Source organism: Python bivittatus, unplaced genomic scaffold (genome assembly GCF_059951505.1).
Source record: "Python bivittatus isolate LINGU-HERP-01145 unplaced genomic scaffold, Pbiv_v1 ctg000480_np1212, whole genome shotgun sequence".
NCBI lineage: Eukaryota > Metazoa > Chordata > Lepidosauria > Squamata > Pythonidae > Python > Python bivittatus.
This window is the reverse complement of record NW_028277075.1, coordinates 13460029-13477590: the sequence shown is the minus strand read 5'-3', so window position 1 is coordinate 13477590 and position 17562 is coordinate 13460029. Positions and strand designations below refer to the sequence as shown.

Sequence of the window (17562 nt, the reverse complement as noted above, 5' to 3'; positions counted from 1 at the left end):
AAATTGAGTTTAATGGCTTACTTTTAAGTATATATGGAGAGCACTGTGGTATCCAGTTGTAAAAACTGTTTTCAATCTTTATAAGTGAAGTAGATATCTAATAATGTTAAGAGATCATGGAGGTATGATAGTCTCTGAAATATAGCCAAGGCCACAAAATAAATTCTTGAACCTTCCTTTTCTAGATCTAAATCCAACTGTTTCCCCAAAGGAGAAAATGTCACTTAAAGTAGGCAGTCAACTAATTTCTACTCACCTCATTTCCATCTACTAGATGGACTTTGGCAAAGACATATTACAAATCTTGAAATTACAGCTCTTTACTCTTTTGGTTCTTTCTCATTATAACAAATCCTTCCAGCGTTGTAACAGAACTGGCTCTGGTTTCTCTCTTCATCATCTCTAACTTTTCAGTGTACTTTTTTAAAGTTTAGACAATCAAAATAATATACTACATCAATCATTTACCAACAACATTTACCAACTAGAAATATGATATCTGGATCAGTATTTGCTTATCTTTAACTGAAATAGGCAGAAAAACTCAAGGATGCAAGAGAAAATTTTGAGGATGGGACTGCATTTGTCATATTTCTCCTAATTTAAGAGCACATATTCTTTGAGAACATAAATTAAAGTTTAAAACAAGATCTTATTATTCTTTCCAAGGCTAGGCTATAACATTTCAAACTTACAGATGCATGTGCATAGGTACTCAGTTATTTAAAACCATATGTAAAGATATTGTAAAGATTTTGAGATCCACATGGCTTTTCCCCCTCCCCTTCTTTGGGCTAAGTTATAATATCAATTTTGGACCAAAATGATTTGTTATTCATTGCTGGCAGACTATTAAATATCAGCCACACAATTAGCAAACAAGGAAGTTATTTAAAACAGAACAAAGAGATGAAAAGGAGATAAAACAGACATTCCTCCCCCCAAGAATGTGTGTATGGAAGTCATGCAATGCCTCATTCATGCGGGCATGACATATTGTAACATCTGTGTCTCTCTGCTCTGAAAGATTAAGGGAAGGTGAACTGTATATACCATTCTGAAAGCCTCGATTACCCATAGGTAATCCTGTTAAAATGACAGAGAACAAGGCACCAGACAGCACATCGAAGAAAACTACCGTTTTACAACTAAATCAAACATGAAAGCAAAACCCTATAAAATACTCCAAATCTTGAATGCCTAATGATTACATCTCAAAAGGAGCTCCCTGTGTCTCAGTGATTTCCCCCAAAGAACGCGACGGGAATTCCTTCCACATATCACATTCAGAACGGCTGCATTAAGCTGGTGAGGCACATCAGCTACAGCGACGGCTCTAACAGCATCTAAAGACGTGAAGGAGAAAACGTGGGAAGAGCGCGCTCGCCACGTTTAACACAGTTCCTCCTCCAAGCCAAGCCAACGTTTAAGGCTCTACTACTTCATCCTTTTCTCCCTCAAACAGTCCGTCGCCTCAGGCTCTCCCTACAGCAACTTGGGGTGAGCCTCGGGGCCTCCCCGCCAAGCAAGGCTCGCCTCAACCCCGCTATCCCGGGGTCTTCCACCCTGGGCATTTTGAGAGCGGAGGCGGCAAAAGAAGCCAGGGCAGACCGCTCTCTAGATACCTGTCCCCGCGCCAAGCCGAGATATGGCTTCGTTCCCCCTCCTCACTAACCTGCCCAATCAACCGAGGCAGCGAACGCAGGGAACCTCTCAAGACCTCTCCGACCGGCTCTTCGAAGGAGTCCCTCAGCAGAGCGGGGTCCTCAGGTGGATTCAAAGGCACCTCTCCTTCCGCGGAAGCCATGACAGCCGGGGAAAACAAATTCTATTAGTCGCGTGAGGGATTGTCCCTCCCTCCCTCCGCTTTTGCCTCTTGTCGCACAGAGATGACGGCATAGCCCCCCGCCCCCAGCGGAGGAGTCCTAAGGCAGCCTGAGAGCGGGACGCAGCCGGTCTACCATAGATAGAACAGCCCGGCTGTGACGCATCCTTTTTCCAGGTGCAGCTCCGGCCCTGCGTTCTCTCCCTGCGAGGAGGAGCCGGCGCGGGATCGTTCCATGGTGTGGCAAGCTGTGTGCGTGGGAGAGCATTTTTTGAACAGCGTGCAGGAACTTGCATTCATATAATGCAAATAATATCCTGCTGTTCTGGAAAGGGCGTTTTGAACCCTATGCGCAAACAGTGCAGCTAGTATACTTGGTTGTTGGTCGGCGTCACTCATGCGCATGGCGCTTGGTAGTCATGCGGCTTTGTCCCGAGAAGTTAAAATCTCAATTCGCCATAGGGAAGCCCACAGAAGGATGGAGATGGGAGAAAGATGGGGCTACAATGCCGATACAGGGCACGTGGGCGTTGAAAACTGGTAAATGGTTGAGGATATCCGGAGGATATTCCTAAGTGGAGTGAGCAAGTGTGAAATTAAAATGGTGTGGCTATTGTAGCTGTTCGTACCGGGGGGGGGGGGGAGAGGGGGGACTCAGAAGCAAACACTGAAGAAAGCTTAACATTGGGACCATACAAGGAAAATATATTTTAAAAAATTAAACTTTCATGTTCAGTATTTCTGTCCAGAAAGACCCTTGTATACATAAATTATTAGATCACTGATGCATGTCTACTGTACATAACAAGAAAACAAAAAATCCTGCAGAAGAGAAAGTCTCAAACCATATCTGAAACACCTTGGTTTAAAACCTACTGATGGTGATGGGAAAGCCCCCCAAAGTTGCTCAGACCATGAGACTATTGTGGACATATTTGAAGGAGCCTCAGGCTGATGTACTCTCTTGCAGGTGGGTCCCATCCCTATCAATAGAAAGGGGGACTTCTGTCCCCATGTCACATTTTTCTTAATACTCTTTGCATTGTAATGAGCATTTTAAATAAATGAATAAAATTATTTCAGAATCACAAACCTCTCTGGGGCTGCAGCTTCTTTTTTTGCATGTTTTCATTCTTAAATTAACAGTTAACAAAACCATCTTTAGTACTCTGGTATCTTATGAGTCCTCTTCATGGATCACTGCCTTGTCGTGGCGAAGGGGCTTGCGTAACTCAGTGAAGCCATGAGCTATACCGTGCAGGGCCACCCAAGACGGATAGGTCATGACAGAGAGTTCTGACAAAATGTGGTCCACTGGAGAAGGAAATGGTAACCCACTCCTGTATCCTTGCCAAGAAAACCCCATGGACAATGTTAAAAGGCTAAAAGATATGACACCGGAAGATGAGCCCCTCAGGTCGGAAGGTGTCCAATATGCTACTGGAGAAGAGCGGAGGGCAATTCCAAGTAGCTCCAGAAAGAGTGAAGCAGCTGGACCAAAGCTGAAAGGATGTTCAGCTGTGGGTGTATCTGGAAGCAAAAAGAAGGTCCGATGCTGTAAAGAACAATATTGTATCGGTACCTATGAAGACCTACAACACCTTCTAGAACTAGCACCAAAAAAAGATGCCCTTTTCATCATAGGGGATTGGAATGCTAAAGTAGGAAGTCAAGGAATAATCGGAATAACAGGCAAGTTTGGCCTTGGAGCACAAAATGAAGCAGGGCAAAGGCTAATAGAGTTCTGTCAAGAGAACAAGCTAGTCATAGCAAACACTCTTTTCCAACAACACAAGAGACGACTCTACACATGGACATCACCAGATGGTCAGTACCAAAACCAGATTGATTACATACTTTGCAGCCAAAGATGGAGAAGCTCTATACAGACAGCAAAAACAAGACCAGGAGCTGACTGTGGCTCAGATCATGAGCTTCTTACTGCAAAATTTAGGCTTAAATTGAAGAATGTAGGGAAAACCACTAGACCACTCAGGTATGACTTAGATCATATTCCTTGTGAGTACACAGTGAAGATGATGAATAGATTTAGAGGATTAGATTTGGTAGACAGAGTGCCTGAAGAACTATGGACGGAGGTCCGTAACATTGAACAGGAGGCAGCAACTAAAACCATCCCAAAGAAAAAGAAATGCAAGAAAGCAAAATGGCTGTCTGATGAGGCTTTACAAATAGCTGTGGAAAGAAGGAATGTGAAAAGCAAGGGTGAAAGGGAAAGATATAAGCAACTGAATGCAGATTTCCAGAGAATAGCAAGGAGAGATAAGAAGGCCTTCATAAATGAACAATGCAAAGAAATCGAGGAAAACAATAGAATGGGGAAGACTAGAGATTTCTTCAAGAAAATTGGAGATATGAAAGGAACGTTTAGTGCAAAGATGGGTATGATAAAGGACAAAAAAGGCAGGGACCTAACAGAAGCAGAAGAGATTAAGAAGAGGTGTCAAGAATACACAGAAGAACTATACAAGAAAGATCTTAATGTCCCTGATGTCCATGCTGGTGTGGTCACTGACCTTGAGCCAGACATCCTAGAGAGTGAAGTCAAGTGGGCCTTAGGAAGCATTGCTAACAACAAAGCTAGCGGAGATGACAGTATTCCAGCTGAGTTATTTAAAATACTAAAAGATGATGCTGTTAAAGTGCTGCACTCAATATGCCAGCAAGTTTGGAAAACGCAACAGTGGCCACGGGATTGGAAGAGGTCGGTTTACGTTCCAATTCCAAAGAAAGGCAATGCCAAAGAATGCTCAAACTATCGCACAATTGCACTCATTTCACATGCTAGCAAGGTTATGCTCAAAATCCTACAAGCTAGGCTTCAGCAGTACGTGAACCAAGAACTACTGGATGTACAAGCTGGGTTTCGAAGAGGCAGAGGAACTAGAGATCAAATTGCCAACATTCGCTGGATCATGGAGAAAGGACGAGAGTTCCAGAAAAACATCTACTTCTGCTTCATTGACTATGCAAAAGCCTTTGATTGTGTGGATCACAACAAACTGTGGCAAATTCTTAAAGAGATGAGGGTACCAGACCATCTTACCTGTCTCCTGAGAAATCTGTATGTGGGTCAAGAAGCAACAGTTAGAACCGGTCGTGGAACAACCAATTGGTTCAAAATAGGGAAAGGAGTACAACAAAGCTGTATACTGTCACCCTGCTTAATTTAACCTATATGCAGAGTACATCATGAGAAATGCCAGGCTGGAAGAATCACAAGCCAGAATTAGGATTGCAGGGAGAAATATCAACCTCAGATATGCAGATGATACCACCCTAATGGCAGAAAGTGAAGAACTAAAGAGCCTCTTGATGAGGGTGAAAGAGGAGAGTGTGAAAGCTGGCTTGAAACTCAACATTAAAAAAAACTAAGATCATGGCATCTGGACCCATCAATTCCTGGCAAATAGAAGGGCTAGAAATGGAAGCAGTAACAGACTTCATTTATTTGGGCTCCAAGATCACCGCAGATGGAGACTGCAGCCATGAAATTAAAAGACGCTTGCTCCTTGGGAGGAAAGCTATGGCAAACCTAGATAGCATATTAAAAAGCAGAGACGTCACCTTGCCGACAAAGATCCACATAGTCAAAGCTATGGTTTTTCCAGTAGTAATGTATGGCTGTGAGAGCTGGACCATAAAGAAGGCTGAGCGCCAAAGAATTGATGCCTTTGAGCTGTGGTGCTGGAGAAGACTCTTAAGAGTCCCCTGGACTGCTAGGAGGTCAAACCAGTCAATCTTAACGGAAATCAACCCTGATTGCTCATTGGATGGATTGAGAATGAAGCTCAAGCTCAGATACTTTGGTCACCTAATGCGAAGAGAGGACTCCTTGGAAAAGACCCTGATGCTGGGAAAGATTGAAGGCAAAAGGAGAAGAGGACGGCAGAGGATGAGATGGTTAGATAGCATCACTGAAGCAATGAGCATGAAACTGAGCCAACTCAGGGAGGCAGTGAAGGACAGGAAGGCCTGGCACGATATGGTTCATGGGGTCACGAAGAGTCGGACACGACTTAACGACTGAACAACAACAATCCTATGAGTACACTACATAACTATACATACCATCTGATTGAAGTGGTGTGGGGAACAGTATTTTGGCTTAGAAAGCCTACATAATTGAATAATTTGAGCATGTTTGATAAAACCTGGCTTGTTCCATACTTGGTAAAAGGTGCCAAAACTGACAGGTACTGCCCTTACACTTAAAAAGAAATGCTGCATGTGACACAGGAACAACCAAGGCTGGGAACATAATTTACTCTTTCTCTTTTAAGAAGTACTATATGAAAGCCTCAATTAACCAAAACCATGATGAGTGGCAGTCTGAGGAGAATATCTTTGGGTCTATCTAGTGACAACCATGGCATATGGGAGAACCATGGCATTTACCCCTTCAATGTAAGAGGGGTAAACGGTACAAAGCATGAATTAAATGAAAGGAAAAAATTGGTATGTTGTGTGTCTGTGAAACCAAAAGAAAGGAAAGAACTTGGTCTGAGTGGAAGTGATGCATGCAGAGAAGTAAAGGTTTAATTATAAATGAAAGGGCTAAAATATACATCAGAAAGTTATAAGCTGTTATCATCTAGGTTATGGATACATATGAAAGGTTCATGATAGCTGCATTTTCCGTTCCACTGAATGGTATATGAGAAGACCCAGATATGAGTTTAGGGGGAAAGAAGTGTATAATGTTCTGAATGAATGTGATTCAGTGGGCAGAAATATTCTGCTAGGTGATATAAATGAATGGGTGGAAACAAGATGAGAGAGTTTCCTAAAAAAAATTGACTGGACAATTTGGAAAATCAAGAATGAATTAAAGTGGTGACTAGTAACAATTTGCTTAGAAAAAGTTTTGTTTATACATAAAACTTTTTTTATATACATATGGCAAAGGAATGAATATAAATCTAAAAGTAGTATTTATTTTATTGTCTGATGATGGAAGGCTGAGAATTAGTGAAGGATACAAGGGTGATGGACATTCTGAACATGATACAAACCACTTAGTAGTTTCAAGAAAGGATCTTGAGGAAAAAGGATATGGAAGAAAGGGAAGAATGAAAAGAAACAAAAAAAACAAGAAATAATTGCATCAAGAGAAATACGTTTTTCCTGTATGAAAAATGTATTAGGAGGTGTATTTCTCTCACAACAATGGGAGTGGAAAATGGACATAAAGAGAATGTGGAAGTTGCTTGGAAATGAATGACTTTTTTTCTATTTAATGACAGAGGAGTATGTGGAATTATGGTAATAGGAAGAATGAAAAAGAATACAGTACTTGGTAGAACAACATGAAAGATGTTACGAGGGAGGGGGAAATGCATATAAGAAAATTATTGCTACAAAAAAATGAAATGACAGAAATATATAATATGCATAGAGAGAAAAAGACAGTTGCAAAAATGTAGTCAAATTCAGCAAGAAATGATTAAGATTAAAAGCAGAAAATGCAGACAATTTTGATGGAAATTTAAAAAAACAGTTATGGAAGGTAGGCAAAGAAGGCTAAATAAGAATATTCACTAGCAAAGTGAATATAATTAATAATAAATATGATTAAATTATTGAGATAAAACTGAACCAAGAGAGTGTTGGAAGGAGTATTTGAAAGATCTATAGCGATGTGCTGAAGAGTAGAACTTAAATTAATGCTATAAATGGGAAAATGTTAAAAAAAAAGGCTGCAGGTGTAGATGGTGTAATTGTAGAAATGTTAAAATACAGATGTAGTTTGCTCATGGAATGGCTATGTAACTTGGTTAATGTATATGCGAAGACCGTGTCTGTTATGTTTCCCTATACAGAGATGTGAACGGTTGTGGGGAGGATGGGAAAGTAATAGAAGAGTGGACATAAACAATCAAAAGATAGAAGGCAAGTCTCTTGGCAGCTTATTTTATATATGGCAACTGTCAGCCCAGATGGCAAGGAACCTGGGAAGAAACATTTTAAATAATTCAGAGACTCTGCCTCAATAAAGTCACTCTAGATGAAAGTTGGAAATTCTTCTTATAGTCTCCAATATTCTGTATTTACCCCAAGACCAGTTTTAAAGATATCATACCGAAGTCTGTGTATTTCTTGCTTTTTTGATTTTAGCCAGCTGTGTGGAGCCTGACAAAGAGGAGCAAGAATGAATGCAAAAGCTACAGGATGTTTAGTTTGTATTTTGCAGCATTCCGATCAAAATAATGCAAGAGGAATCAAAATTTGGGAAGCTCAGTGTGATTTTATGCCGGACAGAGCATGTGCAGAATTGATTTTTGTTTTTCAACAGATAATTGGGAATGTATGAATGTGAAAAAGAAAGTTTATTTATATTTGTTGATTTACAGCAAGTGAATAGGGTTGAATTATGGCATGTTTTCTGCAAATATGAAGTTGAGGGTTATTTGCTGAATGTGGTAAGATGGAAGTAAAGCATGCATGGAAATTAATGGAATGTTTAGTTCAAAGTTTAGCAGGGACTAATTAAAGAATGAGTAATGTCCCTTTGATTATTTAATGTAGTTATGGATAAGTGTATAAAGAATGCCTGCAGCAATGTTAGAAGTATATTGATTGGGGACATAAATATACATATACTTTTCATGCAGATGGTACCATTTTGTTGGCTGAGAACCTGAATGATTTGCAGCAAATATTAGATTGTATGATGCAGCAGCTACTGGATTGGATTGAAAAATTAATGCATTAAAAATCAAGTTACTTGTGGAAAATGGAAGAAATGATTGCAAGTTATATACAGATGGCAAGAAACCAGAGTAAAAAAGACTGATTTGGTGGAATGTGACATCTGTGGATGGAGCAATGGTAAGATGTGTAAATGCTGGCAGAAAGGTAATGGATAGTGGTTTTTTGTGATGAATCAGTTTCAAAAGAAGCAAAAAAGGCTGGCTGTAAGAACATGCTTCTTTCCTCATTGTTGTATGAAGGGAAAACCGCAATGCATGTAAGGTGTCTCAGAAATGAGCATGGTAAAAAAGGAAGAGATAAGAGAAAAAAATGAATGGGTAATGAATGACTATTGGATTGAATACAAAAGTGAGTGACTAGTACAAAAGAAGTATGTTGAGATGGTTTGGTAATATAGAGAAAATAAATGAGAAACAAATTGCAAAGATATTTGGATATCATGTCATGACCATACCTACAAAGATCAGAATTGTGCAGGCAATAGCTTTCCATTTGACACTCTATAGAAATGAAAATTGCACTTTGAAGAAACAGGATAGAAAGAGTATTGATGCTTTTGAACTTTGGTGTTGGAGAAGACAATACCATGGAAAGCCAAGGAGGGGAAAAAAGCAAACATCAATCCAAAGTTCTCACTCTAGGCACAAATGACCAAACTTAAACTATCATATTTTGGACACGTTATGCAAAGACCTTGCTCTCTTGAGAAATCCATAATGCTGGGAAAGGTGGAAAAATACAGAAGAAGAGGATGACCAGCAGCAAGGTGGATGGACTTGATTACAGCTGTGATGAGTGCACTATTGAGAGACCTGAAGGGCCAGGTTGGGGGCAGATCATCCTGAAGAAAGTTTATGTAGTCACTAAGAGTTGACATTAAGAGTTGATGACACATAATCAGTTGAAGGAAGAGTGAGCAGGTAGAAAGGAAGGGGAAGACTGGGGAAGTTGTGGTTGGATGGAATTGACTAGTTTGTCAATAACACTGAAGTCCAATGTGAAACTGAATCCAGCCTGCATGATTTGTTCACAATCCAGTATGTCCTGCAAAACCAGGAAAATTGGTTAATTGAGTAAACTTTGGTTAAATTACTCATGAGTAAGCATGTCATGCAAATTCAGCCATTGAGCTATCTTCAATGCCTAGATATCATATTATCACTTCACATTTAAAAAGTGTGTGAATTATCCCTTCAGTAAGAACCTAGTGTTGTTAGAAGAATAAGTTGAAGTTATGGTGGGGTTGTGAATGCTATCCTCCTTTCATAGCTTCACTGTTCAATCTGAAGTTTCTTTTATAGCCTTTCGAGTTTTATGCATGCAGGCAAAAAGATGGACATCTGACAGGCCATTATAGACTGCTCCTTTCCCAGGTATTGCCTGCTTGTTTCCTTTATCAGTGAATAGGAAATGGCTTAAAGGCACCTGTGTTATGAAGGTCCCGGGGGCAGCTGCCTGGCTACTGAATGCCTGATTATGTGTTAACATGCTTTGTCAGATATTGGCAGAATCTGTTCTCTTCTTTTGCCTTTTCAGCAAGGGGGCCATTGATGGACTGACGACCCATTTATAGAAATGTTGTCCATCAAACTGTGAGGAAGGACAATGGTGTTTTTCTGTGACCAGTGACTGTGGGAAACTTTTCTTTGGCTATTCAGGCAATTTTTGTAGCTTGTTCTGAAGAGGAGAGACTGATGAGTGCAAAAAGTACAATTAAGCCAAGCCAGACTTCAATTGAAGGCTGTAGTGTAGTCTGCGGTTCTCAATTTTTTTTTTATTTGTGTGTGTGTTGCGGGTGGGGGGGGAAATCTATGGGTTTTCACTTTGCTGTGTGGCATTCAGCAGGGGGCTATTACAATGCTATTTTTTTTCCTGGACCACCTCATTCTAAGTAAAAATTAAATGTAATGAGAGCCACTTGGAGTTCTGAATATTTTAAAGCATAATTCCCACAGAAGGGATTCAACCTAAACTGCAGTGAGCATCAGTTGGCTAATTATAGCCGCATTTATATTACAGCAGGTGTCAGATGCAGTCATCTCAATAAAGTCTACATAATCCTCGGGGAAGAAAAAATGACAAAAGCTTTTCTTCAAATGTGGGTACTAATTTCTGCTAGGTGTCATATGAGCACTGATACTTCCCCTTAGCAATAACAAGGACTTTGCAGCACTCAGAAATGCATTTTGCTGGTGGCTGAATTGATGTTATAAAGCACTTGCTAGTCAGCCTTGGCAGATGTCAGTAGTTAATACTAGCATTGCAGAGGTTACAATATGATGCAGAGAGTTTTAGATAAATACTTTTAGATGATGGACAGGTTTAGAGAAATCCAAGTGCTGTTTCAGCTCATTAAAAAAATCTAAAGAAACTGGAGGAGAAGATCTTCATTTGCTTCATATTTTCCTCTATTTACAGAAGACCTTCCACGCCGCTGGGGCAAATGTTGAGAACTACTGTGAGAGACTTGGCAAATACTTGTTATACAACTTACGGCACCTCTTCTGATTTCTATATTCGCTGTAGCTTGGCAGAAGCCAGCACAGCAGCTGGCTGTGCCTCACAACTGCAGCTGTCTTGGGGCAGCCTCTCCAAAGAACATCTTGGCAAATACGTTTGGCTCAAATGCAAAGCTACGGCCTATCATACTTTCACTTAATTTGCTTTCCAGGGGTTTGGAGATAGAGGATTATTCAAAAATAAGTGAAAGGGTCTAAAAAGCAGTGTAAAGTGTTGATTTGTCTTTGAACCCTAAATTGGTTGCTTAGCCACGTGCATGTAGCACAATTCTATCTATTATTTGTAGCATTCATTCTTTAAGGAAAGAGCAAGGTGCCTCTTCTATCCCCACATATTTGAAATTAAGAACCAGGATTTCCAAGGTGGCTCTTTTTAGAAATTATATATTTATTGCCTTGTCATCCTGTCTTTCTCCCAAAGAATTTATTCTCCCCATCATTTTCTTCCTCACACTGAGATTTAAGTGAAGATAAGTGATGGCAACTATCACTACAATACTGTCAGGTGGTACTGTATATAAATTTAATAATAAATTAAACTTAATTAAATATCACCCACGGAGCTTTAGCTCACTGCCAAGTCATAACCTAATGCTGTCATGCTAGACAAGAAAGAACAATGAGCCAAACTTTTGGGGGAAACTTCAGTTTATAATTTGTGATCTTGTTCTACTGCTATTATACTTTGTGCTGGAAGTCTCTATCCCATCATATGGTTTCAATCCATAACCAAGCACTTCTCTATCTGACTGCCCTAAGGCTTTCCACCCAAAGGCTGGGTGGTCAAGATTCTGGCTCATGGACCAAATCTCCATGTGGGGCATGTCAGGAGTAGAAACATGTGATGCTGCCTCTTCATTGTTGCTAGGGCCCAGTGCTTCAGCATCAGGTCTAGCTTGTGTCTCATCATGTTCTCCTTACTCCTCCATTGGCATGACAAAAAGTTTGGGTGTGAAAATGTTATCCTTCCCCCATGAAAATGCACTTATTTCACCTCATATGTTTTCTTAGAAGGTCAGTGAGGGGAAGGAAGCACTGCTCTCACTCTAAGCTGAATTGGTGAAGATGCTATGCAGCTAGTGGTAATGGTCCATGCAGGAAATTTTGCATTAGTTTTCTTAATTAGCATTAGGTATTATGGTAGAAAACAAGATTAAAAGGCAGTCCAAGGAATATTTTTAGGGTTAAGTTACAGCTGATGTAGGAAAAATATGTTCAACACACCCAATATCCTTTTCTTTTATTTAAAACAGCTGTAGGAAGCTAAAAAGCTGGTGGGAAAACAATACTTTTTAAAACCCTTCTTCTCCACCATTTCCCTGACAGAAATGTGCCTTCATCAGACACTATTTATTCTAAGAAAGAAAGAAAAAAGAATAATATCAATGTCTCAATACCCAGCGAGATGGAACTGTAGCCTGAGTGCAAATTATATCCATTGAAGATTTCTAAATTGTGACCAGAACATTAAGATAACTATCTATGATAGTTGCCAATCCCTTCCATACTCTTGGCTATCAAGGTCTCTACCAAGTAGCAGCATCTGTCTTGGATGACCTAAAAAATCCAGCTTTAATCATCAACATCTAATTATTCTGATTTTAGTCAGATATGCATTAAAGTTGTGATGATGAAGAAGGGAGATAGTTGTAAATATTAAAATCATAATCTTAATCTAGTAGCTTTATACATGTTGAACAGGATACCAGTGAAGATCTTGAAGTGATATAGGATTTTCCTATTAAAGTAAAGGAATTGAGAAAATGCGTTTTGCATTCTTTGCAGAGTAGAAAAAAATATGCCTTCCATGTTGGTGGTTTAATGTAGTATTTTAGAGGGGCACAATCTGAGCCCCTATGGATTCATGCATCCTTTCCTAACCCCCCAAAGGTTGACACAAAAATATTGAATAATGGGGAATAATAAAATTCATTATATGTAACTCATACAAATTAATTTTAAGGACATTTAAATCAAAAAGTAAAGTTTACAAGTCAAATTTATCTCTTGGTAACTTCATGCTATGCAGAAGTAGTCTGCCATTGCATTCTTTCAGGGTGTTTTTCAACTTCCCAGTCTAGCCAATAGCCTCCGGATTTCCAGTTGTCTCCTATCCTAGTACAGTAGTAAATAGATTTACCCTGCTTGCCTTCTGAGCCCAAAAAGTTCTCAGACACCTGCAAAGAAAAGTTTAAATTATATGAAATCAAATTTAATTTTTGTTTTGGTCACATTCCCTTTTCAGAGTACAACCCATTACATGCCCATTACATATCCATTACAAGTATTATATGGGAGCAAAGCAATTATGCATTACCTGGGTCACATAATAATCAGTTCCTTCTCTACCTTGGTGCTTGTTAAATTCCAAGTGAGTATAATATTCTCTCTCTGAATATACGTGAACATGTGTGTGTGTTCCTGTAAACAAAAAGAGGGACAGGTCATCCAAATATGGATGCTGTTCCTTTTAGGTTTGAAAAAGTTATTTTCTATTATTTTGAGAATTTGGACTAAACACATCACTATTTACTGTAAGCCTATTTTTGTCAGGTGAAAATGCACCAATAAAAAGATCACTAAAATTGTGGTACTAAGGGTGCCCTTAGTGGGGAAAAAAAAGTGCTGAGATACAGTGCCAGGTGATTTTCTTGATACCTCACAGTCCACAAGCAAAGCATAACCCATTAAAAAAAAGAAAAGAAAAGCATCTGTACTTGGAAGGATCCTTTTTTTTAAAAAAAGTTGGATTTCCTTTGTTCTAAAAAAATGGTGAAGAAATCACACAAAAACAGACAACATAAAAAGTGAATGAATAAAGTATGGAACTGTCTTGGAAGTACTCAGGGAGACCCTGTGATACACTTTTGTAACAGTTTTCTTTTCTACCCAAGTTACTGACAGGTCTGTGTATTAAGGAATACAAGAAAGGGAGCCATACTCTCTCCCACTCTGTTGTGTCATTTCTATCTACAGCCAAAATAAACTGAGCTTAAAGCAATTCATGGACCAATCTTAATGCTCAGTTCCAGGGCAAACTGGTGACGGGGCAGTGTCGTGTTTTGCAATCAGTCTATTAGGTTCTTCAATTACCTAGAGTGTTGCTGTTTGAAGGTTTTGCACCCAACTCAATCCATCATCTCCCAAATGACAGAACTACTGAATGCTGCCTTTTTCTATCTTTCTATTTGCTACTTTCCTGGTATTAAAGTCAGCAGCAATAGGCTTTCAGACCTGTAAGAAAATGTATTTGCTGGATATGTGACTTCCTGATGAAAGTGAGCAATTTCATGGTCTTTACAGTTCTCAGATTCCCTCTCTTCTACACCACCCATATGAATGAGCCATTTGTTCAGCTACCAGTCAGAGAGCTGGAGTAAAATCTCTGAGCTGGGTGCAAAGAACTGTTCTCTTTGTGTAGAACAGGCCAGGATACGCAACCAGGTGCATCTGGGCTCCATCCCTTAATGCCCAATAGGTTTCCTGCCTCACTTGACAATTTAAAAGATCTTAATTTGTTTTGTTTTTCAATGGGAAGCCTGCATGCTGCAAAATAATAGGCCAGCCTCTGCATAATCTTTTATTTTCAAAAATAAAAATAGCCCATGGGGCATCATGTAAGTTTCATAGGCATTCTTAGAAATATGGTAGGAGGCTGTAGTCCAAAATATTGTCTAGAAGTATGGCTATTTGCCCAGAAAACAAAAAAAAGCCAATGGTGTGCTGAAGTGGTATGGCACATCCTGGAGGTGGGGAGGGGGAAAGGGGGATGGCACTGAAAAGCATCAGCAATTTCCCTTTGGTAAATGAGTGTTATTTGAATGCATAAGGCCCACCATGACAGCCATTTTGTAAGAATATCTATGGGAGGCCTGTAAGATTGTCTGTCTCTAGTACTGAATATCAGATGCCTTGAAACATATACCCTAAAAATGGAAATTCCCTTCCCTCCATTATTATCAATATCTTCATATTTAATGTAAAGATGTAGTTATCATCTCATCCTGTACCTAATGGCATGTAAGCATAATAGCATCCATAACATTATATTTATGTGTGCAACTTTGGGTATGTTGTATGATTAATGTAGAACACAATAGTTTCCCCATGTATTTGCTATGGTACTTTGTCCCTTGGAACAGTCAATACTTTGGTTAGAAATATATGCAGAGACTTTGCTGGCAATGCTACATGAGCATCAATCAAGGAAGGCAAATAACCTATAGACTGAAATAATATTACATTTAAGGTCTTAAAAATCAATTACTGTAATATTTTGATAATATTATATTTATATCTACCAAAAAGATTCTGGACTGAACCGTAATTTCAAAGCTGTTTCTGTGATATCATGGAAGTACTTGTATTTTTCTCCTTCATTCAAGTCATACTGAAACTGCCTACATGTGTTAGGTGAAGGGACATTTAAGAATCAGTCAGAACTCATTGCTGAACAAATTATATCTGCCTGCCTAATACATAATAATTTCCATTAAGTGAGCAGTGTAAAATGTACAAACTCAGACTTGCTTTGATCAAGAGCACAATCATATACAGTCATATGATCATTTTAAAAGCTGTCATATGTACAATAAGCTCAGTTTACTGTATATTTTCATATATTACCTTCTATTTCTTTGATTTCCATTTAGTTTTACCTTCAGCAGGTGAAAATCTGCGGTCTGCATAGAACTCCTTACAGTTGATGGTTTATATATTGGTTTTGAGTGAATATCTTGGTTTTGACCATACAAAGGGATATACCCTTCAGACTGGTAAATCCAATTTAGAGGAAAAACCTCAACAATTTCTTAGTAAAAAGCAGAAGGTAGAAACCTTTTGCTCTGAATGAAGCTTTAGTTTTGGAGGAATAAATATCATCACTGAAATCTGCATGTGAAGTAAGGAAAAATATGACCTAGAAATGTTTTTTATTCATGCAACCCTCATAAGCCAATTATGTTAAAAAAAAAAAACAATAAAAAGCAAGCCACACACACACACGTTTCTTCTTTTCTAGGATTGTCAGTTGGCAACATTTCAGAAAAGAAATAGGGCCGTGACTATTTTAGTGTGTCTCTCACGGCACAACCCACATCATTATTTTGCCCTGCCTGCCTGCCTGCCTTCCTCGCCCCACCCCCATTATTTTCTCTCAAATCCTAAAGGTATAGTTTTCATAATGTTTACCTCATGCAGCTTCTAGATGTGGGACTTTTGAGGAACCCCACATGGTCAACAGATTGAGGAGGCCATCTCAGGCAGCAGATGCTGGTAACTTTAGATGAAACCAAACTATTCGTTATTTAATGGGGTATTACTGCCCTGAAGGGGAGAGATATTGGTGAGGGGTGCAGAAAGATAGAGCAATATTTTAGGAAGCCAATACAGTTTTAGAAAAGTGATTCTGAAATCAGCATAATTGCTGTAAAATTCATTTAGTTGGCCCACATGTGTCATAATTCTTTTGGAAAGGGTTGTCTGTTATACTGGTGGTACTAAAGCATCAGTTCAAATCCCAGCTAGGACTGTTTGGTAGCCTTGGATAAATAATATAACAGTGACCTACTTAGAAAACCATTCCAAGGTTGAGCAAGGTATGGACTTATTATAAAATGCTTTGCATCTTTAATGTCATCATTAATTTAATAGTTCAATTATTACTGTTCAAAACCACCTTTTTCTATTATTGCTGCTTCTTTATATTATCTTGCCATTTTAAAATATATGAATGGGGCTTTTGGGGGTTGGGGGGAAGAATACCTACATTATTCTTTTTTAAAATATTCTTCACACATCTCTATTCAATATACGTAACTTCCATATGTACAAATATTCTGGGGGACTTTTATGCTCCCCGAAACTTGTGTTTTAAATGTCTGTGGCATCTACTTCATTTCCCTTGTTATTCTTACCCTTAAAGAAATCCAGAAGTTAGTGAAGCATGACCCTTCATTCCTGAGACCGCACTGGCTATCCTTAATCAAGCTGTGCTTTTCTAAATGTCTCCATTTAATCTCCTAAAATGCTTTTTAAGACCTCTCCCCCCTGCTACAAAGGAATCAAAACTAAATGGTCTGTAATTTCCTGAAGTGTTCCCAGATCCTATCTTAAATAATGACATTAGGTTGGCCACTTTCCAGCCATCAGGTTGTTCCTGAATGCACTGACTTTGTAAAACCTCTGCTGAATCTTGGATAAACTCTCCCCCACCGTCTCTTACAATCTTGGGTGAAGATTGATTGACAACATGTATTCCACGGAATGCCCCTCTTAACTCTACTATGTTGTTTAATACAATATTCTTATTTTTTTAATTCCAATTTTATTTTGTACCAATAACTTCAACAATTAGCAGCACATGAATGAACTTTATGAATTTAAAAGTATTTAAAGGTACTTTTTAAAAAAAATTATAAGCAGTTTTATAGTCGATAGAGCAATTCCTTTCCTTGTTTTTGTAAAGTTTTCAAAATTCTAGGT

The 17562-nt window shown here is 38.9% G+C and overlaps 1 protein-coding gene across 3 annotated transcripts in view; it reads right to left on the bottom strand.

Moving 5' to 3' along the window:
- Window positions 1–1860, bottom strand: part of MBIP (MAP3K12 binding inhibitory protein 1) — a 50243-nt gene extending 48383 nt beyond the window's left edge. For all 3 annotated transcript variants that reach the window (XM_088145364.1, XM_088145365.1, XM_007430940.4), the window contains exon 1: window positions 1676–1860. In XM_088145364.1, the coding sequence (XP_088001490.1) occupies window positions 1676–1807 (132 nt within the window). In that variant the 5' untranslated portion in view covers window positions 1808–1860. The remainder of the gene's footprint in view (window positions 1–1675) is intronic.
- Between the last annotated feature and the right edge of the window lie 15702 nt (window positions 1861–17562).